This window comes from Opisthorchis viverrini (genome assembly GCF_000715545.1).
Source record: "Opisthorchis viverrini unplaced genomic scaffold opera_v5_139, whole genome shotgun sequence".
Taxonomy (NCBI): Eukaryota; Metazoa; Platyhelminthes; class Trematoda; order Opisthorchiida; family Opisthorchiidae; genus Opisthorchis; species Opisthorchis viverrini.
Window position 1 is genome coordinate 795,043 of NW_008751795.1, and position 27,672 is coordinate 822,714.

Sequence of the window (27,672 nt, forward strand, 5' to 3'; positions counted from 1 at the left end):
GCATTTGTACATCCATTAAGTGACCCAACAACTTGGAGGGAAACTCAGGTTTACAATGTTGCATGATCAAAAGAGTTGCTCATCCCTCAAAGCGCATTATTTCATTCAAAGAAAGATGGCAAAACTGTTGAAGACTAGAAAATTCAGCTGATGAGGTTTTGACGAAACGTCCAGTGGGAGTCACCAGTTGTTTACTTACCAGAATCAATGGACTTGTGTAGAAGCACATAAGTTACGCCGCGAAAGATAGTTGAGCAGCAAATGTGGGAGAGTGCAGACCGGACGTTTAAGGGGTTGGACCCAAATCTGGCTTTTATAGTGCTCACTTCTACGCTTGTGAAATCCAGCAGCAGCTGATCTCTTTTACTTCCTTTGGGCTGTACGGCAACTCAGCCAGAGCACAGAGCTTATGCTTTTCTCAATCTACGCAAGCCACTACCTCATTTCCAAGCCGATTTCTTTCTGTTTAAAGCTGAGCACTGAAAGTATGGATCCAGCAGCTGACATACGAATGAACGTATGGCTATTCGCAGTTCCACAGATATTCTCCACCGTGTTGCGCAAGCTCTACCAGGGACGGCTTAATAGAAAAGTAAGCGCTCCAAACCGTTAGAATATTTGGTTACCATGGTGAGAGTGCCTCAGTCGCACTTGCAAGTTTCCGTAACCACTGCGCGGAATTTTCAAACGTTGAGAACCATTAGTTATCAAATATGAAAATCTTCGGTGAAAAAATTCCCCCTATACGCCCATGTGTATTTAGACGAGATCAAAAAGCTGCCGCGAAAAAACATATACCCGCTTAAGCCTGCCAGGCCTTTCACACGAAGCCACACAATACGCATTCAGTACGGTTCCCACCGTCATTGCGCCCATACCTCACGGTCTATATTCTGTGACTTGAGAATATGTGGAATTCGTTCTGTAGGTGAATGCAATCTTTGGTGAAAATTGAGAAGCACTGTAAAGCTACTTCAGCCTTTTTGAGAAACATTAGCAGTGCGCATCGCACAAAACTCCAAACGTTTTCGAACGCGGGACATCCCGACTAGAATTCTGGCCACTTAGCCGTTTGGTAACGAACGGCTGGTTGACAGCGTCATCAACTCAAGGGCTAACTTCACTAACAGAGCAAACCATCTTTTGAAAATTGTCGAGCTGTTTCACATCTATCAACCAACTCTTAGGAGTTCAGAATGATGAATGCTTCACTCAAAGAATGAGGCCCCCACCTATGAATGTATCACTTTCGAGAACAGTCGATAACTGACCTCAAGATGTGGTTTCTGCAATCGAAGGATGCGTTGTGCTATGTCTTGTGCGAATGCGAGTTAAACATGCTACTAACTAGCTACTTGTTAAGCGTTCAAAGTGCGGGACGAGACGGTTCTAACTCCTTAGATTGTGGCAGCATGCGCAATGCTGATTTTTACCTCACAGGGATTAAACGCAAAAGTTGCCATCTTTTGTGGTGTGTGGGTGCAGATTAGGCGAAAGAATAAATATAAATAACTGTATTCACGCCTTACAGAAATGTAGATTTTTTGTGACAATTTAGATTCTATTAGAGCCCGTTTTTGCTGGCAGCTCTTCCACATGATAACTCCGAGATGTTCTCACCACACCAAACAAATACACCACATGGTTTAGGACCGCGAAATGTGCTATTTTGGCCTGATACTAGCGGAGTGATAATATATTTTTTTTAAAATGCAAAGACATCAACTAAAACTAGGATTTTAAATAAGAAGTAACGCGATAGCCAGTATTATTGACTTCAATCACTTGACTGCTAATTATATGGATCATGGGAAAAACATTGTAGTCCTAGGCATCGGATTCAAAATTCGGTCAAAATATAATCGATGATAGCAGCCCAGATCTCTAAAAGATGAATGCCTGGAGAACGATTTATCCACAACGGGAATGGTGCATTCATGTGATTTAGAAATAATTACTGTATTTGCCTCATGTACTGTTGATGATATCGTCAGTACTAAAGAACGCTCCCGGCATCTTCGTCTTATAGAGTTTTGGTGTAACGTTTCCTCTCTCTGTACTACACTGACTCCGATTTCCGCTTTTCGTTTTGGAATAATCGCTTGCGCTGGATACACTGAATTGTGTATATTGTGATAGGACTTTGGAACGGTTCATGTGCTTGAGATACTAAGCCCCTGTTTATTTATGCAGCAAACTTTCGGAGCGAAAAACTCACCATCCTTTGGCTAAGTGGTCATGATATATATATATATATATATATATAATGTTTGTGTTTTGTTGCAGGACGACAATGGGTTGTTCATTTTTCCATGAACAAATGGGCATAATAAGACTACCTGAAATATTTGATTCTCAGCTGTCTGTCCAGACCAAAACATTTCAAAATTGTTTTCGAAAAAACTTGGTGACAGTCGATAGATTTATTGCTGGACAACATTTCGCTTTTGACATGAAAGCTTCGTCAGGCCAAGTGACTAGGTTCCGAGGTTGGTCGAGGTTTAATGGGAGAACCAATCAGCTAAGTCAAGCTAAATCTCTGTTGGGTGTCGGCCGAGGGAGTTTTGTGTGTTAGGGTGGCTGAACAAGTGTTGGGTCGAAGGGGAAACCTACATGTGTTTGGTCCAGCCAAGGGTTTAGTTCTTCTGGTTCGGTTCATTTGATGGTTCCTCTGAACTACGTTTGAACCTTCTGTCTGTCTGTGTGGATGAACTAGTGCTAAGACAGTTGTGTAGGAGGGATGCCATGACCTTTGGTCGGGTTGGAATTTTCACCCCCACCCCCAGGTTTTCGCTAATGATTCTACGCGGATTGACAACCACACAGTCACGTGTCAACTCGGCTTATCTAAGGCCACTTTCCATATGCTCGCCAGTTCCACACGCTCGATTCTATTCACGCGTATGCTTAGTAATTTCCACCGCCTCGGCTATCAGCCGCTGTGGTGTGAATCGCAGTCTCTGTCTTAAAACTTCCACAATCTCCAGATCTGTATCCTGTGTCTAAGGGATGTACCGCCATCGCTGAGTCTTTGACCTAGTCACTTCGCCTGACGAAGCTCTAGCGTCTAAAGCAAAACGTTGCCCGGCAATAAACTTTCGAAAACGATGAATAATCAATCGGTTCCAAGTATTTTCACCTGATTGATTACCTGACTGATTACAAAATTGTCTTCCAGATGACGTAATGATCGACTTCTTCATTTTTATTTAGCCTGTTAGCACACAATACCATTTTCATGACTTTGGCTAAACAGGTTGGATGGATATAATTGACCAAATTGCTATTTCGCGAAATTCGGGATTAGCATTACTTGACGTGCGAGAAAATCATATAAATATACAGGTAGGATGAAGATTTTTGTGGGGGAATTCTAAAGGTTTTTATCCAAAGAGTTTTTATCAAAACTGGTGCTTAAGTGCCACACCTACATGAGGGGAGGAAGTCTCAGTAAAAGGGGAAAGAAAAGTTAAGGATAAGGACTTATTGCTCAGACGCCTCATGTCTTTCGGAAGACGATAATGGATAATCAACCTGAATATTTGGACAGCATTAAAATAAACACATCCGGGCATCATGCCGAAGTGAGGCGCCATCAGGTGGACCAGCCCAGCTGATTTTGCGAACATCAATCGATAACAGATGAAGTTTGGCATGCGCATTTGGGATCGGTTGCGTGCCATGTCCTGAAGGGTTTTCAACCACTTGCACGCAGGATCACCTGAGCCACAGTAAGGTACAACGATTCCACGGTACTCAGTTTACCAGTATCCGCTTATATTACATGTCACTATGTCATGGCCTATCCCTCATAACTTTTACCGATAACCTTCCGGAATAGCAAACAAAGCTTTCTTCGGTAGACGATGGTTGGACATACGTAGCATATCCCTGAACCACCGCAAGCTGGAAAGTTTAATCTGCTACTCCTAGGGATCGGAATAATTACTAAGTACCAGTTGATGCAACACTTCATTGTGGACTAGCTATACCCAGCTAAATCCTGTTATGTTACGGTGAATTCCCCTCATGTCCTTGGAGGAAAGGACAAATCCCACAACCATGGAGCATGGCCGCTCTTGTACGCATGACCCTTTGACTTTCCGTCGCCTTAAGTAATGCTAGTTCGTGGAAGCTGCCTGCGGCTTTATTACCTGAACATTAACTTAGTCTGTTACAGCGTAATCAAGGCTTATGTAGCTGTCACGATATGTGCACCAGTCGTCCAAATTAAGCTCTTCATTCTGGACTTTCAAAGAGGCGAAACGTGATGGAACGTCCTGAATTATGACTTTATACTCTGAAGGCACGAGATGTCTTTCAAAACATAGGTTCGCCTCCGATACTCTCGTTAACGTACTTTGCACAGATAACCCCGATAAACTCCATTAGTTTTCAGGAGATTTCTAGACAGTTCATTTTATACGCCCTAACTCGACCGAGGGAATGGGAATAAAGAACATGAGGAATATTTGCAAACTCTAAAAACATCAAACCCTCTCTGGTCAAGAATATTTAGGAGAGATAATCTATCAACAACATCGGAGGTCCCTTTAGAGTCGGCGACTGTTGTCTGGAATATAAGCGGCGATGCTCAAACACATGACATATTTTAAAGATATGGTAGATACACCCGTTTCAAGTTAAAATCCTGCTTTGTACTGTCAGAATTGAGTCTCAGGTTCCGAAAATATACTTCAAAGTATAAGGAAAGCCAGTAGCCATGTCATGAGACGTATATCCTTATGGTTGCAGTAGTCGTCTCGTGTAGGCAAACGATTAAACCTAACAGTTGGAACGTGTTCTTGTTCCCAAATCAGCGCAAACAAGCTAATCAAGTCGGAACACAAAGATGATTCTCTATTATCAACAACGCTAGGGGATACGCACTTGATACAGCAGCCCTATGGCTCCACAAGACACAAGCGGGTGGTAATGGTTCATCAAATAACGGAGGCTTAACTGACCGAACACGGCTAAAAATGAGCAGGCACAGTGGCGTGGGGCTGATTAAAGTGGCGTTGAAAATTCCTGCCCAGTTATCTAGATGCGGTCAGGTCAGCAACGGCAATGCGTTTTACACAACTAACGGAAGTAATTTGGACTCACGCTTGAGCGACATGTGCCGGCTCACTACAGTAGTTTACTTGCAAGTTCTTGCTGTTGACAGTTGTGCTAATGACTACACAGTACCGTTCAGTCCGTACCGTAAGTAGGCATGCAAGCGTTTCATGCAAATAGTCAAACGAGTAGCCTTCGTCACAGAACAGATTTTTAAGCTTCCAATAGGTGCCATGCAGTAACAATCAACGCATGTATTACTGGTGCACGATAATAGTGATAATGCTTATCAAGAATGAACAGCACATCGGTTGGTGCTCAGGTTCCGACTGATCGGATAAACGTGAAATCAGTTGTGTCGGGAAGCACAGACTCCTGAAAATAATTCCAGCATACTCGAAACCTACTGGGGCATTCAACCCCAATCAAAATCACCACAAGGCGCCTCCAAGCATCCACGCCAGAAAAGCCAGTGCTCAAGCAGTTAATCAATCCAGCAACAGTTGACGATGGTTAGTGTCCTGGCGTGTCATAGAATCATGGCCGGTGATGTTGAGTGTTAAGGAATGTCACAGACCAACGGCTGAAGATGATGAGCGTTCACCAGACACCTGTCGGACAGTCTGGATGGAAGGTCAAAGGTGCAGAAGTACCGATGGACCACTTGTAAATTTTACACTTGCTCGGTTGAAATAAAGCTTTTGGGGCCCTTGGTAATGAGTCCTACCCCGACCACTTTTGGACTTTTGGATGGATATAGTGAATTCATTCATGTCTGGTAAAACTTTGCCCGAGGGGCCACGAATGCCCGTCAATCGAAGGATAAGCTCAAAACCAAAAGGATGGGACTGACTATCAAATGGACCCATTGTAATCGGGGACCACCCGCGTCCGTATTAGGCGAAAAAGCAGCATCACTAACACCCTAGAGAGCGATGCCCCACAAGGCATTGCGAAATTAAAGACGCGTTGGTGATACCACCTGGTCTGTGTTTATGTTTACAACCAACCTGTCCAACTGAGGGAACAGATAATCAGATGCCAATGTGAACTACAATTTACTAAAATGAACAGAATTCGGGGAATTCAGCACATTTAGTAGATAATTGGGTTGTACATTCTTTCAAGCCACAGAGACTCACACAAGATGGTTATTGAGGTTATTCCCAGTAATTGAAAAATGGCACATCTAATAACTACCCTTCATCCCAATTTAAAGATCTATCCGCATATTTTTTCCAACTGCTGTTTTTGTAGCACAATTACCGAAAATACCCAGGCCACCAGTTCTGCATAGTTGTTTGACGCTTGATGTCAATCGGAATAACCTGTCTTTTCAAGGGGAATAACACGTGTGTAAAAGTGATATGAAAAGGTTGTTCAAACTACTATCTTGGATTATGATTGCCCACTTTTCGAGCCTGAAGCATAGTCGATGCGCAGTCCTGCTGCTGCACAGCCTACTAGCACTCTGAAAGTAGTGAGAGAATTATCGTCTTCTGATAGACGTTTAGGCGGTGTCCTATTTTCACGGCAACTGCTTCGCCTGGGCTACAACTGTTAGCTATGAGCTCCCCAAAAGAAGCACGTTTAGAGAGCCTCATCTGGCTACCCATGCATCATCTTTCCCTGGGAAAAATCTGCTTTCAAGAAATTACTGCTGTTGTTTGGTGCTTCTGAGAGATGCATGCGGATATATAAACTGTATATTTATAGCATCCCTGGTGTCTTTGTGTAGCTCAAACTTGACCACATATCGTACGTGCGAATTATTCTCAAATCAACAGGGTATTGAATGACGTCCTTGGTAATTTGATCATCAAATTTTCTCCCCTGTTTCAGACTTCTAATCACTGGTCTACAACCCAACACCCGCTATCATTTTACAGTGTTTGCTAGAAATGCCGTTTCCCAAATGGCTGGCGCATTATGGAGGAGCTTTTCCAGTATTTCAGTCACTACAAAATTTGGTAAGCACTGGAATGCAGTGATTAATAGCCATTCATCTACTGATACGTGAAGGGAGGTTATCCGTGGTTATACAGAAGCATCCAGCAACCCATTGAAGTAAACAGGTCGCAACGCGGTGATTAATGCACGAACTTAGTGGCAGCTTAAGACGTTTCACAAATAAGCTTTGCTCGCGTCTGAATGAGGCCCGGTAAGTCTTGTGTTTAGATAGAAAGCAAAAACATACTTAGGGGCTAGCTTCGGTTTAGTGACCAGAATTCACTCAACACCTACATTACTGGAAGAGCCACTGGAAATTTCATCTGCATACCATGAACTTGTCCTTGAGCCTTCCGCTTAGCTGACCATGTCTCTTGATGCATCAGTTTCAGCGCGTGTCACAATTGAGTTTTATCCGAAGGCATAAATGTCACTGGTTTAGGACTGTTGAGATTAGCACGGGATTTTGGTCACTAAAAAACTACGAATCTGAGTAACAGTTTGGATGAACAGAAACCTGCAGTTGCATTGTTACTCCACCTACCGTTGAAGTAACCAGCTTTCATCCACCTACAAACAACTACCGTGATCGCGGGTGCGTACACATGACCTCAGTGGAGAAAAATAGTTTCGCACCAGGTATTTGAGCAGTAGAACGGCCTTATTGCCGTTAAACTCACGACTTACTTCTTGGTAGTTTTACTGATAAACAGGTAGAAGTTTACTCTCCTCTGAAAGTGAAGAAGGATATCGGCAGTATGACTCCGATTTATACCACTTAGCTAAGAGTATGACTAGAATGAAAACGATTTGATTAGTATCTGCAGTTTAATTCCTGACAAACGTTATATATTCTAAGGTATAAATCCATAAGCTGTTTACTTTCTTCAGCCCCAACGACTCTTATAAGAAATTTGGCATACCGGTGGATTTCACGAACCGAAGTCAATTTGAAATGGAGACCTTTCCAGGTCACACGGTTGTATCCAAACTCCTCACGCTACCGTATTCGAGAAATCTCGTCATCTTCAGAGAACTATCCAAAATTATTTGAGATCTGCCTGCTCCCAGGCCTCAATTTCCAGAACGTAGAGAGACAGCTAAAAGGAGCCGCATCAGCTTTCCCAGGGCTTGTCAGGCAACCGCTGAGTGTACATACTACGAAGGAAGCAATGTTAACAGTTCATAATTTGAGCGCTGATGAAGAGTATCTGGTTCAGGTGAGTAACAACCAACCCGTACATTTGTTTGGCTTGTTTGGCTTAACTCACCAAATCAAATTTGTTACGAATATGATTGCTTGTAAGTATTTCGATAGTTAACAGTAACTTTTCGTGATTCTCATGGAAGACCAGACTTGGCACTTGGCAATAATAGAGGGATCCTTTTCCAGCACTAACCACCTCCACGATTCAGGCACTTTCAATTTCCAGTAGCTTTTAAATGTCCTACGTCTATTTACATCAATCTGGCACATGGTTGCCGTTGTGTACCGTGTTCCAGTAAGTGTCCTAATGTAGACCGAGTTCGGACTCCAGTCCGCTCACTGCTAAACGGATAGAGGCATACTGTTAGTACTTACTTCGTTTGTCAGCCGTCTTTGTTCTTGTGATACCTGGGAGCTGGAAATCTGTAAATTGGCAGATCAGGCACTGTCGTCAAACTATGCTACATCCGGGAGGCGAAACTTCGAAAGCTACCGAAATCAATGTTCCACAAACCTAGTTCCTCGGTAGAACAAAGGGTTCCCCGTATTGTGCAGTCTGCTGCTGTCTCGTATGATCTATTTTTGAGATTACGGTCCGAAATTCAAGAAAATGATTCCCGGATGAATTTTACCGCACTTAATAAATTTCGCTGGCTTTGTGAGGTACATGGATGCCATTGGCACGGCACATTATTTCTGACTTTAGCATCCATCTTGACTTAAGAACTCAAAAGTGTCCCACACATAACACTGACGACTGCTACCTCCTTTAGAAGTAAATTAGCATCCACCGAAATCCGTAGAGATTAGCTGCCTCTGTTGAACTAAGTTTCTCACGCTTGGTCAATATATGCATCCGTTTTTAGGTGAGGGCTCAGAACTTCCAGGGTGTTGGACCATTCAGTAGTCCAGTTCATCTTTCACGGATAGAACGTGAGTGAAATATGTCGTGCACCATGACACATACTATGTATATGCTTGTAAATAATAGTGAGTAATTTAGGATGATTTCCCGAAGACCAGATCCAGACATGCAGACCGCCTATAAAACATGCACTTCAGTGATAAGATATTATACATAGGGTGAGTCAGAATCACTATAATTAGTCAGCTTATTTCACCGCAGAATTTATTTTGCCACTTTGTAGATCGGCATGAAACGCGGAGTGGCAGTGAGTACCAATGGCAGTTGCACTAGGCTCATGCACCAGACTCATATATGCTACAAAGGTTATGATTGTTGGGGCGGTCTCAACAAGGTACGTTCGTAAAACACAGGCCACGCGGACCACAAATTGTTGTAAGAGGGGGTCAACAAATTTTGAATTGTAAAACCCACGTATAAAGCTGGACGGTAAGTCAGATGCTCAGAAGTAGAGTATATTAGTGACCTCTAGCTTACCAGACGGATTATCCAGCATTGAGAATCATGGTCACCTAGGCTGGTCGCAGTTTGTTGAGTTTATTATTGGTCTATCATTGGTCAGAAACAGCCTCCAGCACATTGCACTTGTAGACAGATATATGTTTAGTGAATTGAAAGGTGCATGGTTTAACATCATCAGCGAGCCCATATACCATTAAGGTGGACTATCCTGGTACTGTAGACTAAGACCACGTGAAGACGAACTTTGCTATTCCACTTGAGAAGACCAGTTTTTAGAGCCCTAAAACGGATTTGGAAAATAAAGTCCATGCCGAAGTGCTCGAACTGGCCAACCAGTAAAGTAAGGTGACGTTTTTTGACGGACCTAGGAAAATACAGTCTCTCACAAGAATTCAAGGCTTCAATCATACCGGTGTCCATAGGGAGTGGAAATCGACGGCAAATAAGAAACTACGAAAGGATCAACCGCTTATGAACTGCGGGCAAAATTCCGACACTCAACTGGCTAGCGTAAATATTTCCAAAAGATGTAGCCGAGGAACCATGTGGATTCACAAATGGACCACGTATGCAGCCTCATACCACCCGCTCGTGAATCCCACGACTCCAGTAAGCAGAGGAGGTCCTACACCTTTTCTCCAGAACTCAAATACTTCGAAACTCCTGTAGATATGATCGAATTCCTCAGTCTGTCCTGGAAGTCCCGATGAGGTCTTACTGTGCCGCCTCTGCAGACTTAGCATCGACAATTCAGCACAGGCTGGTGACGTTCTACCGCCAACTCTGTCCAGTCATTCCACTACATCACTCAAATAAGGAGCTTCAGTTGGACGTGATGGCTTGTGCACCTATAGGCTCCACTGAGCTTTCATGAGAAGCCAAATTGTGACACTCATAGAGCTTCTAATACAAATGGATATGGGTCTGAAAAATACCCATTTCTGGTCCTTCAGGTTGCCGGCTGGAATACTCATGACGACTTGCTTCTTACCAGCTATGTTATACCAGCATCCACTGTCGAGTAGGTAGGTATTTGGTCCGAAGCCTTTGGCTGAACACCGCACTTATCTGACGTTATAGACCTCGTCAGTATACCAACCCCTGTAAAATCATGAATGGGACGACTGCAAATGACCCAGTGCCACATCCGATGCTGCTTGATGCAACCAGCCAGTGGGCCTTACTCTCCTCATACATCACGGTTGGTAAGGAGAAGCACATTATAGACGAAGACTCTGCTCTCATTAAAAAATTAGTCGGTCGTTCGTTTACCAGCGAATTCATCACTGACTTACCCTTGAGGATTAGCGGATTCTCTGGTGACTTATCACTGTTAGCTGCAATGCCCATGCTTGCCTCAGGCACCCCTGGCGCTTCAAACTCCACCACATCAAGAGTCATTCTTGGTTGTATGCTAGAACTACTTCCCATTATCTACATTAAAATAGGACTAACCATTCGAATAAAGATGATGAGCTGACCCGCCAATCGGTTCCTTCTTACCTCGGGTTGCGAGCGTCTGGTAATCCGTCGGCTACAGTAGGCAGCTTTACAGTAGCTGTTATAGCTTTACGCTAATGTAGGACAACGCTGTCAAGGAGGTCATGTGAAGTTCTTTTCAACCGTCCATTTTCTAGTGCTGATAATGTCTGGAAAATGGAGCTTCATTGTCAACACGGACATTGGTCATTATGATAACTGTGACGGTGATATATGTTCTATCGCTCTTTCACCTACCCATTGGCAGCGAAATGCTTGGCGTATATACCCTCATCTCACAAATTTAAACGTAGCCCACGGGTAGCCACCAGGACTGAAGTTAACAAAAAGTCATAGTCTGTGTCTTTTCTAAGCGCAATATTTCTATCAAGGCACTAGAATACCGAAGCCCGAAACTCAGTGCAAGGTAGCTGAATTGCTTTCGTCCTCCAGTTAACTTCAGACAGCCAGGAAACAATGTCCTGAATTACCATTTCTGCATGTTTCGAGTTTTTAATCGGCTGCTGATAGCCTGATGATCTGTACTTTTCTGGTTCACTTTTTTGTTTATTTTTTATTGTTAAGGATGAACTCATGACTCTGACAATCTACTGTAATGAATGCATTTGTAGAAAATTTACCTGATGTCTCTCCGAACTTCTTGAAGCAAAGCCTAATAACAGCAGCTTTATGCTTTCTGTTCTGCCAAATCTTTCCACCGACATCAAATTTTCATGTTGTTTTTCAGCTCAGCAAAAGAATAACGCTGCTTTGACTGAACCGAACACGGAGTCTCCTTCTCAATTCACTGAATACTGGAACAATTTTACCGGCACACTCCTTGTGGAGGGGAATTTCTCAAATTCTTATACGGAACCCGGTCGACTCAAGGATCACCATTCCGTGAACGGAAGCACAGTGAAAGCATCTTCATTCGGACTGGTCTTTGGCATTGGAGTTTTCATACTATTGCTGGTGGGGCTTCTTGGAGTTTTGATTTTGAAATGCAAGTAGGTTACAAGGCACTCATTCCAAATATAAAAGTTGTGGGAAAAAGATGGTTGATAACATGGTCACGAATAAAATGTTCTCTGGAAAGTCTTGCTTTGATAATACCTGAGGTAGTTTAATGTAGAGTAATTTCTTTCCTCAAAATAGAATAAAACCCAATCCTGTGACGGACAGTAAGCTGAGTTATTGCCTTGAGATATACAGCGACAACTCAAAAGTTGTTCAACAACTTACTGCCATTACTGTGGGGGCCTAGGCTGTGGGCTGTTTCTAATAGTTTATCAGATGACTGGTTCTCACGGAGTAAGCAATCTGCTTAGCACAAACGTATATTCCAGCTTGACTGCCTGGAAATTTGCTCTGCCACATTCCACGTTGTTGACTGGAGGGAATAAACAGAAGAAAAATTGCACCGTACTTTACATGTGGCCGAGCAAAAAGTCACTCCAAAGAGAACAACCGCACATGATGATAAGTGGGTCATGCTTTCATCGATCAAAACGCACTTAACCGAGCATTATGAAAATAACTAAGCACAAACTGCTGTTTGCATGCAGCATCAGTAAACTGGTCACCGACTGCAAGGAAAATATAGCCAACTAGCTCTGTTGTTTGAACAGAGTTTGTCGTGAGTGGAATATGGACACGTTTTGTTCCGGAGCATCCGAGTTTTTTGCAAGTCTCTGCCTCTTAAATGCTGTCAGATGACAAGTGCTTAGCGGGATGATGCGGACCAGATTAAACCGAAGAATGAACTCTTCTGACCGCATTATCCGCAGTAAAATTTATATTTCCGCGAATCACTGCACGGAAATTCACTGATGAACACGATCAAAAGTAATTTTGCGCACGGCGCGGAAGCTCTTAAAACGGTGGAATAAATATGTGTCCATCAACTTGTCATAAAATGACCAACCTTTTTCCGGCATGCTTTCAGATCAAAACTCCCTGCCAACCTTCGGTGGTATTTATGTCTGAACCGTTCAAACGTTCCTGAAACCTCCATCAGAGCTGACGCAAGTAAGTGCTGTCAGGTCAAATCACAAAAAACCTCTTGTCATTGTTTTACCCTTAGAACTTCTCAGCGCCAGGACTTTCTTCATTTTGGATGGTATTGGCCCAAGTGTTGGTCGGCAAAGGTCTCAGAGGTTCCTTATATGGACCAATCGTAAACATGGCCCTGATTTTGTTGCCATCATCACACTCCACTTGATGCATTTTCGAAGGGAAATACAGGTAGCGCTAAGTCCGATAGGAGATGGTTTTGAAAACCTCAAAACGGAAAACATAATTATACATTATTGGATCAAAAAGATACCCAGCAAATAATACCCTCCATCAAACCGTTAGCTTCCGAGTGTCTTCTCTGATGTCTGACCAACCAAAGGCCATTACTGTCAGCAATTAATCACTTGCTTGACCCTCCCAATTAGCCAGACGTTAATACCACTAAGCTTGTACATTATCGATCACACGGAAGGAACTTGAATATTTTATCCTCCGGCTCATGCACAGAATACCCGGATGCCCAGTATTTTAATCCATCGTTGCAATAATTCGTCACATTCTCTTCAGGTATTCTCAAAGCATGTTACAAACATTATAGAAAAAATAAAATGCGTTGCTTACCTGACGTTCGTCATAGCAGAAGTTATGTCATTCAGTGCTCTCCCTGTTGTTACAGATAGGAAACAACGTCGCGATTTCTGGTCAAAACATCTTCACATTATTCCGGAGGAAGCTGTGCAAGTTTTCAAGAAAGTTGGAGAAAGTAAGTCAGATTACAACAGGCGACTTATTTGCTTATTTAACAAACTTCATGAACTCGCACAGCCAGTCAGATAATTCCGTCCAACTACGAAATATGTGTGCTATTTTGTCTATTGTCTCGGGTGAATCGGCTGTTTTCTTGATCTACAAAAATGTGAACTGGCTTGATAGACACGTTTGGTTTGCGGAAAACATACAAGCCATGCTTGTCTGAACACATCAAATGGCCTTCTCACGGCAACACAATAAATCTATTGACCTCACTGCCCACACCAATTCCCAATACAACGAACCACCATACTTGGTCTCACTAGAATATCACCCAAAACACTTGTATGTGTGCGTCTTTTAGAGAGTATATATCGAGTAGTCACCGCCTATCCCTACCAGAACTATGATGTCAGTCTCAGTCGCTTGTAAATGTTACACATGGTTAAGTATCATGAATTTATAACCCCACTCACTATGTCTCTCGGCTGCTGGTAATTTGTTTGATGAAACGCCTTGCACGTGACAAATTTCAAAGTATAACTGCAGTCGTCAGATAGACGACACGACTAGTTCAACTGGAATCCTGGAATCTCATCTAACCGTGTTTTTTAAGGACGAGATACGCTCTCTTCACGCTGATCAAAATGTGATAGTTTTGCTTTACAACAGATCATCTTGGACCAGTATACGTGGGTGTTGCAAAAGATTGCGTTTCATTCCGTGGTCGACTGTCGGTGAAACATGGGAAAGTTTTGTCTGAGTTGGAGAGCGACTACACAGGCCTAGTTCAGTGTTGTTTGAAACCGACATTGTCCAGCGCCTTTTTTGACTCTACTCAAGATGCATTTATACCCTCGAGCATTACACTACACAATGAGCTATGTGGAAATCGTTCTCCAGAATCCACCACGCAAAAGGTCACTAACGGAGAACATGTGCTACTACAGAGCTTACAAAAAATTGAATTCTGTCAAAAGGGGGAAAATTTTGGAACGCGCATGCAAAATTCGGATGCTACAACCGACCGACGTAATCTCATACAAAATCTGCGAATGATACGTGAGCTCAGACATTGCCGAGTAGTTCAGTTCTACGGTATTTGGTTGCAACAATGTGGAATAAACTCAGTACCTTTTCTGGTCACTGAGTGGCTTCCAGCTGGTAACCTGGACAGCTACATAAAACATGTAAGTCTGTTTTATTCATCTGCATGCATTCATTTTCTCTAAATATCAGGACTGCCGGATGTCTCATGATCACCAAGCATAGTGATCCGAACTTCCTCATATGCTGTTAAGCTACCAACAAAATGAAGCAAAATTTAGTGGAAAAGTGGAAAACTCAGAGGAAATCATTCGTTTTCTGGCGCGGCTGAGGCAAGAAAACCACTGGGGCGTTAATTTATTAGATGGGAAATTATAAATTCCAAGATAGTCTGTGAGAAATGAGCGGATCAGAGCGAAACTATGATACTAATGTTTTGGATTTAATTGGTTTGTACAAACTGACCTGGGGGACAAAATTAATGTCCGCTGTTTTGTTATTTGGGTAGGCTTAGCAGTTCTAATTTGTCTTAGGTAAATAAAGTGTGGAGAAGAAATTCTTAATGATTGTGTACACAAACGAATGTGTAAGGCGATTATACTTTGTGATGCCATATGAATAAGCCGTTCCGTTGGACGTGATATGTTTGTTTTACTTACTTGGCTTATGTGACCGCTCCCGGCATTGCTCATTCGTTAAGCTGCCATGCCAGAGTGCAACACTCATCAAATGAGGTCACATAAACCATTACTTGTTTGATCTTTCGATGGGTGCAATACTCAAGACTCTCTGGTTTAGTCATAAACAACAGTTACCGTAAAAAAAACTCCACAATTTTCCGGGTTCTGTTTTTTGGGTCCTTTATTAAAACCAATCAGCTTGGCTTATAAAATATCGCGCAGCCCGATGCAGCAGAATGCTAGATAGGGCAATCCAAATCGATAGGAAAAATCTGTCTAATAAGTACTCGAACACTCAACATATGGGGTAAATACCTGATATTCTGGCAAGATTCTGTATTAAGCTAGCAACAATAACATGACACCCATGAGTTTTTGAGCAGTGATTTCAAGAATATCCACCCATTTTCCATTCGGTTGACTGCTTTTTAGACCACAATATCCATCTGAATTTCGGACCCTGTCTCAGGATTCTTAGATATGCCAAATTCATCATGATTGTATCGTGATGGAGTATGACGCATTCTATTTGGCTATCTGATGACCAGATCTTGTTAATATGCACCATGCAATTAATATACCCAAGTTTGCTCTCCTAGCTAATACTTTACTCGCAGAAAGTTTTGCCACCGCATTAACCACAAGCACTGAATGCTCCTCAAATTCCATATCAGTATTAAATCAGACTGAGCCTTATGATCAACGTCTTCGCTTTCAATGAATATCGCACTCGACCATACGTGGTGGTACCGATCAGTTTTTGATACATCCCATCTACATCTGGTTGATAAAATATGCCCGCATCCAGGCCACCTGAATCTTACGTTCAGAGTGGATTGCAGCATGTTATGCGGTGTTAAGCAGAATTCCATATGTGTTCCACGCATTAGCTTGCATGTGATTTCATGGATGTTGCACGTACTAGGAGGAATGAATGGGTCCTCTGAGAATACTTAGAGCCGTTCTTCCGTTTACTCATCACACATATATGTAGGTTGTTAGCGATCCAAGGGCAAGGTTAGAAATCAACAGAGTTGAAACGAGTGATAAACTTGGATTACACTTAGGTCAAAACTTTCCACATATTGCTCTTCAACTTTAAGTGTTTTTGCCTCCACCAGGTTGACATCGTTGAATGCACATGTCCAGGTATAAGGAGGGTGTTGTGACACTGGATCTGGTGACCCAAGATGATATTTCTCTCCAATAATGCATACTTTTCTTCACAACCAAAAATTTCTGTTAACTTTCACGAGTTCCACCGCTGATGAAGGTAGGTGGTACGCAGAGAACCCTTGTTGTTGCTTATCGGTAGGAGTTAGTTTTGCAAATTTTCAACTGAGATTTTATCCTGTAATTAAAGTCAGTTTATACTGAAAAGTCGAGAAGCACTACAAGGATGTTTTATCCGATAGATTATCGTTTCCAGTACAGTTCCCATCGAATTCAAGGAGATTTCACGTTTAAACAGTTGGCCGTATGGCCATGAGTGTTTGGTCTGCTTGTGGGATTTATAGGATCTATACTGGAGAATTGGATGAGGTTGCGAGGATAAGAAATGGGGTTTCAACACCTTTTGTTATGTATTCGGGCAATCGGTGACGTTTAGGGGCTCAAGAAACGTACAATCTAACAAGCCATTATCAGTCGGTACTGCGTAGATTTTAGTCATGCATCCAATTTTGTGAAATGCAAAGTCCAAGCGTTCTTGTTGAGTGAGAAATCCCAATACTATCCTCTAGCTTACTTCAGAGGTCAAGAAAGCCGCTCAAGAATGCAAGTACAACAATCAGCGGTCCAAATCCACTAGTTGAACAAGTCTTTGAACTTTTTGTCCCGAGCATACGGTTTAATTTTTATCCCCTACAGAAGCCACTGTGTTCGAAATAAACCTTCCAAATTCTTGGTGACTTCATACAGACGGATCTAGTAATCGAGGACAACAAAACAGACAAGCATTTTATAAAAGAATGTAGTGGGTACATCCTGTTACACGCTGGAAGAACTAGACGTAAAATGAACATGAATGATGCCAGCTGGGATAACAGTTCCAGATTATTAGGTGGCCACGTTTAGGTCAAATTCCAGTTGGGATTCAGTGTTACACTGATTCAACTAACTTGTATGTTCTGGAGAATTAATTTTCTTCACAAGTTCCCTCAATTTTCGACTAATGACTGATTCAGAACATATGGTATTTCGGACTACAGTTATAAGTTCGATTTACCGGTAGACCGAAGCTTGTCAGTTTAATTTTGTTATGAGGATGGCACCTCCGTCCGGACAGGCTTGTTCGGAGGTGTCTAGGAACTATTTAGACCGGACACTTTAAAAACGTCAGTAACTTCTACTCTACCAAAGGTTCTCGGGCAATACGAAGATGAGGATCTATCCAACCGCCCTCTGAAGGATCTTTATCAACACAATACATTACTGGCGCCTTCTCAAGTATTCGCAATGCTTGTTGACATATCGATCGGATTGGAGTATCTTCATGACCATGGATACGCGTATGGTGTGAGTTCTCCAAGCATGCTTATGCGCTTCCGTAACAGCTATACATAATGCGTATACACAGGTTGCAGTATCTCACGTTTTTGTGTATTAAAACATTCTGGCTAAATTATATTTCATAACGCCTCATCGTCCACCGGTTTAACTCGTTCATTCAGCCCCCCGTTAAGTTCTACCAACCTAGGGCTAAGGAAATGAGAGAAAGCGAATTTCGATCATAAACCACATGAGCAGCGCTAAAGTATCATGATAAAGTGTCTGCAACACGTTTGTTTATCTTACTGCCATACATAGGCCATTTCTATTTATGTACTAGGTTGTTAGTAGGTCCCAACACTTCTGGCTGTTTAGTAAACGCCATGAACGTATGTATCCCGAGATTTTGTGGATCAGACTAAATGATGAATCACTTGATCCTTGTGGCACCATGCCAATGTAGCCTCCACGGGTAAGTCGACCTTACGTAACATTACTCCATACGACATTTTTCATGCCATGCTGTATGGCAAAATGTGTAATTTCATGAACAACTCACGATGCACAAATGTCTTAGAAAAGTGCTAAAAACATACCTCCTCAATAGCTCTGGAAAACAGATGCTGTGCAAACCACTAGGATGGTGAGTAGTATGGTACATTCTGTTTATTAGCCAAGATGTGATTGCGTGATTGACCCGGAAAATTAAGACATAAATGGTATTATAAAGGCATATGTGTACATCCGTATAAACGGCCGTCCTCGCTGTACTGTCGGTCTCCAAGGTAGTTGAGGAGGTTCACTAGCTTCGACATCACTAGAGAATACTAAGCTGGTGGGAGACATCCTTTCTGCTTTTCTGCCTTCAGAATCTCGATTCATCAATATAGTTGAGGAGGTTCACTAGCTTAGACATCACTAGAGAATACTAAGGTGGGAGATATCCTTTCTGTATTTCTGCCTTCAGAATCTCGATTCATCAATGATATTACTGGACAACCACCTGGGATGTAAACTGCAGCTATCCATTTATCCCGTTTGTCTACCAATGAAGTATTCAACCAATGGGCGCCATTCTCCAAAGTTTCGGTGGAAGTTCTGCAGTCAACGAACAAATGCTCACAACCGATCAAATAAGAAAACACCCAACTTTGAACCCTTGATGGTGAGTTTTTCCAAGCGCAGTTCAATATACACACATATTATTGTACCTTCTGATAGTCGGCTTAGATCCTAACCTTCTCAATTTGTCTGTCCAGTGCCATTCAGTTTGTATGGCCACGTTAGAATAACTTTGTTTGCTAGTTTTTATAGTTAAAGTTCAGAAAAGTAGATTCAGTACTCGTTTCACAGGACGCTTTACCATCGGTTCAATTCGTGTTAAAAACGTATATCTGATTGATAGGTCAACGTCAGTCGGGTGAGAAGTATTGAGCTATCTGACTGTTAACTTGCTGAAGCAATATGACTACTGGTGATTAGTTGGCTTCAAGCAGAGCACGGCATTTACTATACGATGAGCAACAATTATTATTAACACATATGGACTCCAAACTCCTTGGAGGTACAAAACCTATCCTAACAAGAGGTTCTGAATTCTCATTAGTAGCATAATGCTTTGGACATCAACTGGTTAAATTGTGACCCCCATCCTTAGCACCTTGGGGTGGTCTTAACATGAAACTTCACTACGTTAGGGCTGGATAACTCAGTTATAATGAGGACTTTGCAAAAGGGATACCCAATGTTCAGCTGGAATAATGTTCGAGACACCGAAATACGTTTCTTGTTTTTACACCACCCATGAGATGAACATCAAATCAGGTTGTAACACGGTACTTAACTGCATATATGTCTAATTCAACTTTGAAGTAAAAAAATATCATTAACGTTAATCCGAGGACTACACTTACCCGATGTGCATTTAAATAATATCAAAACCGCCTGTGAATAATTCCAGGTTTTCTAACCATCATATAATTAGCAGTACATCGGAATTCACATCAGCTTTACAATTTTTCCAGCAACACAAAGTGGTCGGCGATGTTTCTGTCCGTACCCCGATGCTTGAAACTACTGACCAGTTGCCCAATTCAGTAAGGAAAAAAGTCCAACTGTGGCTGAGCTTATTGGTTGTTCGCCTGTCATGTCACCTAGATTTTATTGGCGGTAATGAGCTTTTACGTGATCGTTTTCTTTGTGTTTCCAACATTGGGCTATCAACTGTTTGACATCCTCCTATGTAGTCATTGATTCTGATCCAATGCTTATTCCATCATCGTCCCATCCTAATAAAAGCATACGGAACTGAAGAGACCCGGAGTCTCCAGATAATTGTTGAAGCTCTTTACAAGCAAAGTTTCTTATTATCATTTGACTTTTTTCATCGCAATCTACCACATCATTCTCAGCGGAATCATCTGCTAAATCGGTTCCTATCGTCTGATTTTTCCTTAACTATCTTATATCTGCGAGACCAGGTTTGCTCCCAGGCGTTAATATTTAGAACTGAAGCAGCTAATTTTTACGTCTTTTATTGGAGAGACGTCCCACAATATATCACAACAATCGGACATTGATGCATGAGGATGAATTGCTTTCCAAACAATCCTTGTACCTTTAAACATACTCAGGTTAACTTGAAATTAATCTTGCTTTAAACACTGCTTTATCGTTAGTTTATGAAACTGAAGTAAAAGGCAGGAAATAAGTTGCTTTTCTTCTACCGATTCGTTCGCTGGAAAATTCTTGCATTTGAAAACATCTCTCAAAATCAATAAGCGACAACAATTCATTACCAAACACGAGATTACTGTTACATTCCCTTGGTTTTGACTCTGATAAGTAAGAGTAGTGCGTTTTATTGGCAGGCATTCAACAAGTAATTAAAGCTGTACAATAAGTGTATACAGATAGGGAACCTTTACAACAGTCGCTGATTTTCCAATCTAATTCACCCTGGTTTTGCCTCCATGCAATAGAGTTAACATGCCGAACTTCATTTCTTTCCCTGAAAGGACTTCAGGCAAAAACAACTTAGGGGTATGCATCATAAATGAAGATGTACAAACGCTTCTCTCGATTGAATTCGAGTCTAAGACATTCAGCTTTCCCACGGGTTGTGGGTTTATCGGTCTTGTTCTGATGGAATGACAACATCACACATGTTCGTGTAAACCGCCAAGGGCATTGTTTGTAACTCTGAATTACAATAAGCTTCAGCCAAGGGATACTCCTTCACGTATTTAACTTATTACAAATCAACGCTCTAGGCTTCCAGTTTACTAATCTTCCAGACACTTGGAGATATGCTCCAGCGCACTTCTTTCAGAATTAACTTTGGTGTTTCCTTGTAAGTGAGGGTGAGTACGGTTATCCAGATGTACCGAATTCACTGAATTTGTCCCATTAACTTAGTCTCTAAATGTTACCTGTTCGCGTCAGGTAGGTAAAAGTTAATCAGTTGCTAAAATAAAAGTCTACCCATTTCTCATATGACAATTTCGAAGCTGCATGGACACTTAAAATTGTGTAACATTCAGAGTTGGAAATTTAGTATAGTTGCTTCACAGGATGTTTGGTTTAATATAAAACTTTATAAGGCTGGTCACGACATTTTTTCAAGCAGCTTTTCGCACGGGCATTGCCATCAGTCTTGAGTGCACAGCTGCCCACGACAAGTGTTTGGGTTGATATTTGGGCGAGGTTTGGCGTCGCAATAGCGGTCCTATATCAGATCGATTAGAACTACATGGTACATGATGCCCAGTCGGTTTGATGGGTTTTGGAATAATATTTTTCTGATGAAATAATTTGCAGAATTTTCTCTGGTGTCTTACTCGTCCGATTGATGAGAAAATTCTGTGGATCTAATTTATGAAAGAATGAGGATGAGGAGTAAATAATACTGTTCTTTGCAGCGTTCAAGTTTGGAACTCTCAACACGCGTAACGCTTTAATTTTTATTACTTTTCTACAGCTCAACAATGAAGTGTCTATGGAACAAGTCCCTGACAATGATAAGTCCCAAATCGTTCAGCTTACTAACCCGATTAATTTGAATGTTAGTACAACAACTGGGGATATTTTGTTGTCAAAATATTATCAGATTCTGTGTGACCGATTGCGCACTAAAGGAGATAACACCCTCTTGGAGAATTGTGATGATCTCAAATCGTGCCAAGCAATGACATCAATCTGTGAAACACTTAAAGCACGAGATATTTGGGGCCTTGGTGGAATACAGATAGAATTATGGCTGGTGCACCTTTTAATGAAAACAGTGATTCTAAGGAATTCAAGAGGGACCAGGAGAGAAAATGCAGCAAAAAATGTTAACACCAGCAGCCATCTTTCAAACGTGCCACATTTGGTGCAGAGAAGCCAAACATTTCCGGCTTTCCTAAAGTCCTCGAAGGAAATAGTTTTTTACGGCAGTACTGGCATTGTTGATTCGGATCTGCAACAGCCACATACAATCGAAAGGGTGTCTCTCCACGAAGCTGAACGGTATCCAAACCTATTAAGTTTGCTGAAACGCGTGCTAACTTTGAACGATTTGTACAGTCTGCTGGAGTTTGTATATCCACAGTTTTCCATAGGAACCTTGATCAAAATTTGCCGAAGTGAGTATGGAGATCGTCACATCATGCACAGCATATGTCGGAGAATACGAATACAGTTGTACATGGCTGGACATTCTGCTCACACATCACTTGGTGAGTAATTCAATAAAAGCGTCCAATTAAATTATTCGCATGATTCTTCATTGTATTTCTGTGGTGTCTGTGTATGCATATTTGAGAACGGCTGATTAGCTTTAGGATGCGTAGATGCTTTGTATAACTACATCGATCTCTCCTCAGCAAACTAGCCTCTTGATGGAGTGAACGGTTTGCATATACTTGCTATAGTGTGTGCGTCGAAGATAACCGTTATTTTCTGGATGCGCCCATCGGTTTTATGCAAACGAACTGCGAGCGAACGTTTCAGGTTTGACATCAGAGGCACGAGCGTTTGCATGTTTTCCGATGTCATCCGTCTATATCGAAAATACTGGGGTGCAGCAGTTGTTGCATATAAGTTTTGCAGTGGCATTTATGCTTATTTGTACCCGTTTTGTTAACCGATCACGGAAAAAAACTGTTCCATCGGCTTTTGATCGCGCTACTGCAGCGGCCCTCTTCAGGACCCCTACTAAGAAGGTCGATCTTAAGGAACCGTAAAACTTGAATCCCCAAAAAAGACCAGTTCAGACCGTAAGTAACCTGAATATTTTCCAATCAAACGGCTTGATGCACAATTCTTGTATTACACGATTTCTAATTCGGTGCCAGGTAGGTGTCTGCTTAAACTGGTTTGGATAGTATTTTATCTTAATAAGAATCTAAAAACTACGGTTTTCTATCTATATACAGAGCTTTCTTCAGAATGGATTCCCGTGATGGGTTTCCCGGAAATAGCGATCACGCTGAAGACACTATGCTTGCAAATTAGTGTCTCCGAACAAGAAAACCGCTATATGATGTTTTGAAGACGAGTAATTCTTTGATGGCGCTTCGCACTCCTAATTGAGTTTTCTAAAGAATGAAGGTAGTAGACAAACTGAGAAACTGGACGTCCGTAATTCTGGTGTTTGCACATCGACATAGAATAAAGCTCTTTGTTACTCAAGAAATGTAAATTGCGAAAGATGCTGCTGCGCCGGATTCCGCGGGGTTTGCGGAAATTGCAGCACAGTGTAGCGATGAAGAGATCGAAACAGCCAAAGCCAGGAGCGCTGTTCATTCATAATTGAGCTGAAAACTGCTAGTTTTGTTCGGCAAAAAATTGGGTGCGTTCAAGTCATTCTATGCATGGTGATCTTAACGTACGTTGAAGCTCACAACGGTGACCTTAATCGTTAATATTGCGTCCCGCTTTCCGTTTGTTTCAGATACTCAGGTGCACTAGTTGCACATGGAGAAAATTCTCGTTCATCAGCATGCCGAAAAACTGCAGAGCTTCTCCATTCTACCTTGTGATTATTATTTTACCAGCTGTGATTCTTACGTTTCTTGTCATAATATTTCTGTCTACTTGGTCTACGCTACCACACTTTGTGTACAGTTGTGATGAATTTTATTTTTCTAGGTCACACCATTTGAGATCTCCGAAGAAATGTGAGGCCATGCAATTAATCTGTCACGAAAAAACGAAGAAATACAAGTTCAAAATAAAGTACTGCATAGTGTGTTGTTGACAGCTTGTCGTCGGTAGGTAGCTCGGTCACGGGTTACTACGCGACTTACTGGAACGCTGGAGAACACCGTACGACCATTTCATCCCTGGGGAGATAATTACCAGGAGAGTTCAAACGCGAAATTCTCCGGTAGGGAATATGGCATTCAGCTACGAGTGACTGATAAGTAGCGGAATCAACTGGGCATTGTAAGTTTATTTTAGTCATACACGGCAGGCGATCTGTTATCCTATGGCAGTTTGATTGATGAACTCCCAGACAAAGAGCTATGCTCACTTGTGAAGCGACTAGTTTTTGATAGGCGTGTAAGAATAGAGGTTTTTTAACGCCTACTTGCCTTCCCGGATTGGTCATTCATCCCACCTCTTCAAAGATCTCCATGGTACATTTACAACCCCCTGACCATCAACCGCACAAGACCAACGAGTAGCACATGTATACAAACTTTAACTATGGTGCTAAGCACCCTATGTTAATCAGAGGTTGCAGATTGCGGCTTATCGGTCGGTGTGGGAGAGGGGACCACCACGCGAACCCCGATTGTCACAAACCATAACGCACCGAATTGGTCGTTTTCCGGATAGCGAAACGTGAAGAGAAACCACCAAACTGTGCAACCAAACCAAATAACTAAATAATTTTGTCAGAGGTTTTTCTAACGAACGAATGGGTAAACCCAGTATCACTGCACCATATGTATTCTCCGTCTTGAACCGAGGAGACGGATTGATCAAAGCAAAGGAACTGGCTGAAAATCAAGGAGTTAGCTTTCGAGAACTTCTGTCAGACAGGCGACCGGTTAGTTGAACATTAGTTCTTAACATTCATCTGGTTCACAACGCTTCAAATTTATGTGCCTCCACAAGATACCACCACAAGATACCGGTGGTGGATTGGGGTTTTGCCAATCAGTCATGTTAAAAACCGGGCAATAATCCAGTTAAGATAGATATTGGGCATTGTGCGTTAGTTGGAAGTGCAATGTGTCTTCAACCATAAGATCAGGAGTCTTCGGAAGTGTACAGGATTTATTGCGAGGGATTGTTCCGTCTTGGACACAAAAATTTCGCCAAATCAATTGAAGTGGTTACAAGTTTGGTGGAGCTTTAGGATAAAAGGAGAACCAATCAGAATAACCTTTTCGTACTAAGAGACTAAACAAACGTTATCTGCCCTAGGTAACAAAGGTGACATAGGTGACACCGCCTGACGCTCTGTCTGCATTCTTTTCAAACGAGAGGGCCAGTCCGGCTAGTAAGTCTAATGTTTTCCCTTATGGAACACCATTATAGTGTGAACTGTTTTTACCATTCGCCTCAGATGACCTTGCGTTTTCTGGATTGAATGTCACGCCAATAGTTACTAGGTCCTAATGTGGCGGCCGGTAGATTTAACCTTATCAGACTAAGCGGATCGTGATGATCTTGAAGTTTGTCTGTCCGCCTGTTACGCCGACCTCCTCTGTGCCAAGTACTCTGATTAGACATCAATTTAGATATAGTTTTTGACGGTCCATTCACCTGGCTGTTTCTGGCAGAGGGTAGTTGGTAACTGCACACCGTTCTCCTGATTGATATACTCCAGTGGATGAAGTTTGCCCGAGATGGACTCGACTTAAATGTTAATTTGATGCGCAGATTAAAAACATCAGGACATTCATGTCACGTTTGATCGCAAAGCCCAAAAACAATTTTATTAGGTAACAGTATATTTCGTAAATCGCGTACAATATGGGTTCATGTATAGTATAAACTTAACATAACCTCGGAGATGGTGGCTACCTGATGCGTCCTAAGAAATGCTGTCGCAGAGATATGAGCAACTTTGTGACTAATGTACCGAAAAGAAGTCTTAGTTAGCCCAAGGTTTCCTTCCTCCCAGTACCAAACCGTTGGAACACCCTTTCATCTAAAGGTATCATCAAAAAGGACGATCGTATCGACCCACAATAACGCGTATCAGCTGCAGCTAAAACCACGTGAATTTACTCAGGCATCCACAGCTTCACCTCATGACCTCATGAGTTGGAAGATTTATGAAGTTACTAACCAAGCAAACAATTGTGATCGTTGATTGCGTTCATTGACAAACATTACCTATTGTATTATGTAGCTGCTTTCCCACTACTTGTTATTTATTAGTAAGAGAAAAAATTGCGCAACGCCAGTCGTGCAAAGTTTATTTGATTATGCTGTGGCGCTCAGGCTGGGATACGATTTGCTAAGGATGTCACTGTATAATGGAGCACAAACTCTTTTCCATTTTTCTTTCTTCAAAATTTCTACTGAAGATTTATCATAGAAATTACCCTTAAAAAGCACACAATGGAATACACACGCCATTTCTAGGGGAACGATTGCTTAGTATTTGAATAGGCTCGTGCATGTGGCGTTGTGCGCCCGTGCTATTCCCATGCGATTAAGATTGGAAATGCATTGGGTCGATGGAGGCTGCATAACTGAACCTGCATACTTTGCCAGCAACGCTGGTTTAAGTGGAGTTACGTGGCCGATTTTGGAAACAATAATAAATGAGGCCAACAGGCAGCACTTTTTTGAACAATTAGGACGTCTTGTCAAGGGACAAAAATTATTTAGAAGGAGAATAACGAGCCCGTCTCACTATATTTTCGGCGATGGTCTGTCACCGTATGCAGTGATGTGGAGGAAAAAACAAATTGATTTGGTTCGGAAAATAGGGTAAAGAAGCACGAGAGTATTGAAATTTATCCATAGAATTTAATAAACAGTTATTAATTTTAATGAATATTTTTTCGAATGAGTGCAGAAATCTGCTGTTGATCAGTTGTTTGTCGACAGTTGTTATATATTTCGAGTTTGATAAATGGGACCAGAATGGGCGTCAAGAGATAAAACGCAATATCATGATGGAAGTTCTACACAATGTAATCATGTCACCGATGAATTGAAAGCAGTCGTCGCTTATCTATGTGGATTCTATAAATCATAGAACCCTGGGACTCTAGCCATTAATGTACCTATGTTTTCTATGGTGTCATTTAAGGTTCAGCCTTTTGCTGAATTACATTTAGCTGTTCACTCCTAAAACATAATGTGGCCTTCCTGAATTTGAGCGGTGCGAAAACGAAGTTGCTCGTAAAATACTGAGATCACTAAATTCAATGGAGAATCTTGGAAGTAACATGTTGTAGGTCAACTAGGCTCAAATAGAATGGAGGATATTCGATTATCTTGAGTAATGAACTTTAGCGATAGACTATTGACGGTCTCTTTTCCTTCGCCTATGGACGTGTGGGATCTTGAATATTCAGATAAGCATAAAATTCCTCGTCAGACCCTTGGGATTAGTTAATTTATAACGCATTTTGTCTGCTATTTGG

General features: G+C 41.9%; 1 protein-coding gene across 1 annotated transcript; it reads left to right on the plus strand.

Annotated features, from left to right (window-relative positions):
* Positions 1-11,774: 11,774 nt before the first annotated feature.
* T265_06606 (hypothetical protein) lies at positions 11,775-18,145 on the plus strand (the record flags this gene model as incomplete). The annotated part of the gene is made up of 4 exons (XM_009171910.1): positions 11,775-12,094; positions 13,033-13,115; positions 13,780-13,866; positions 17,922-18,145. 4 exons carry the CDS (start codon positions 11,775-11,777, stop codon positions 18,143-18,145), a joined length of 714 nt encoding a protein of 237 aa, XP_009170174.1.
* Between the last annotated feature and the right edge of the window lie 9,527 nt (positions 18,146-27,672).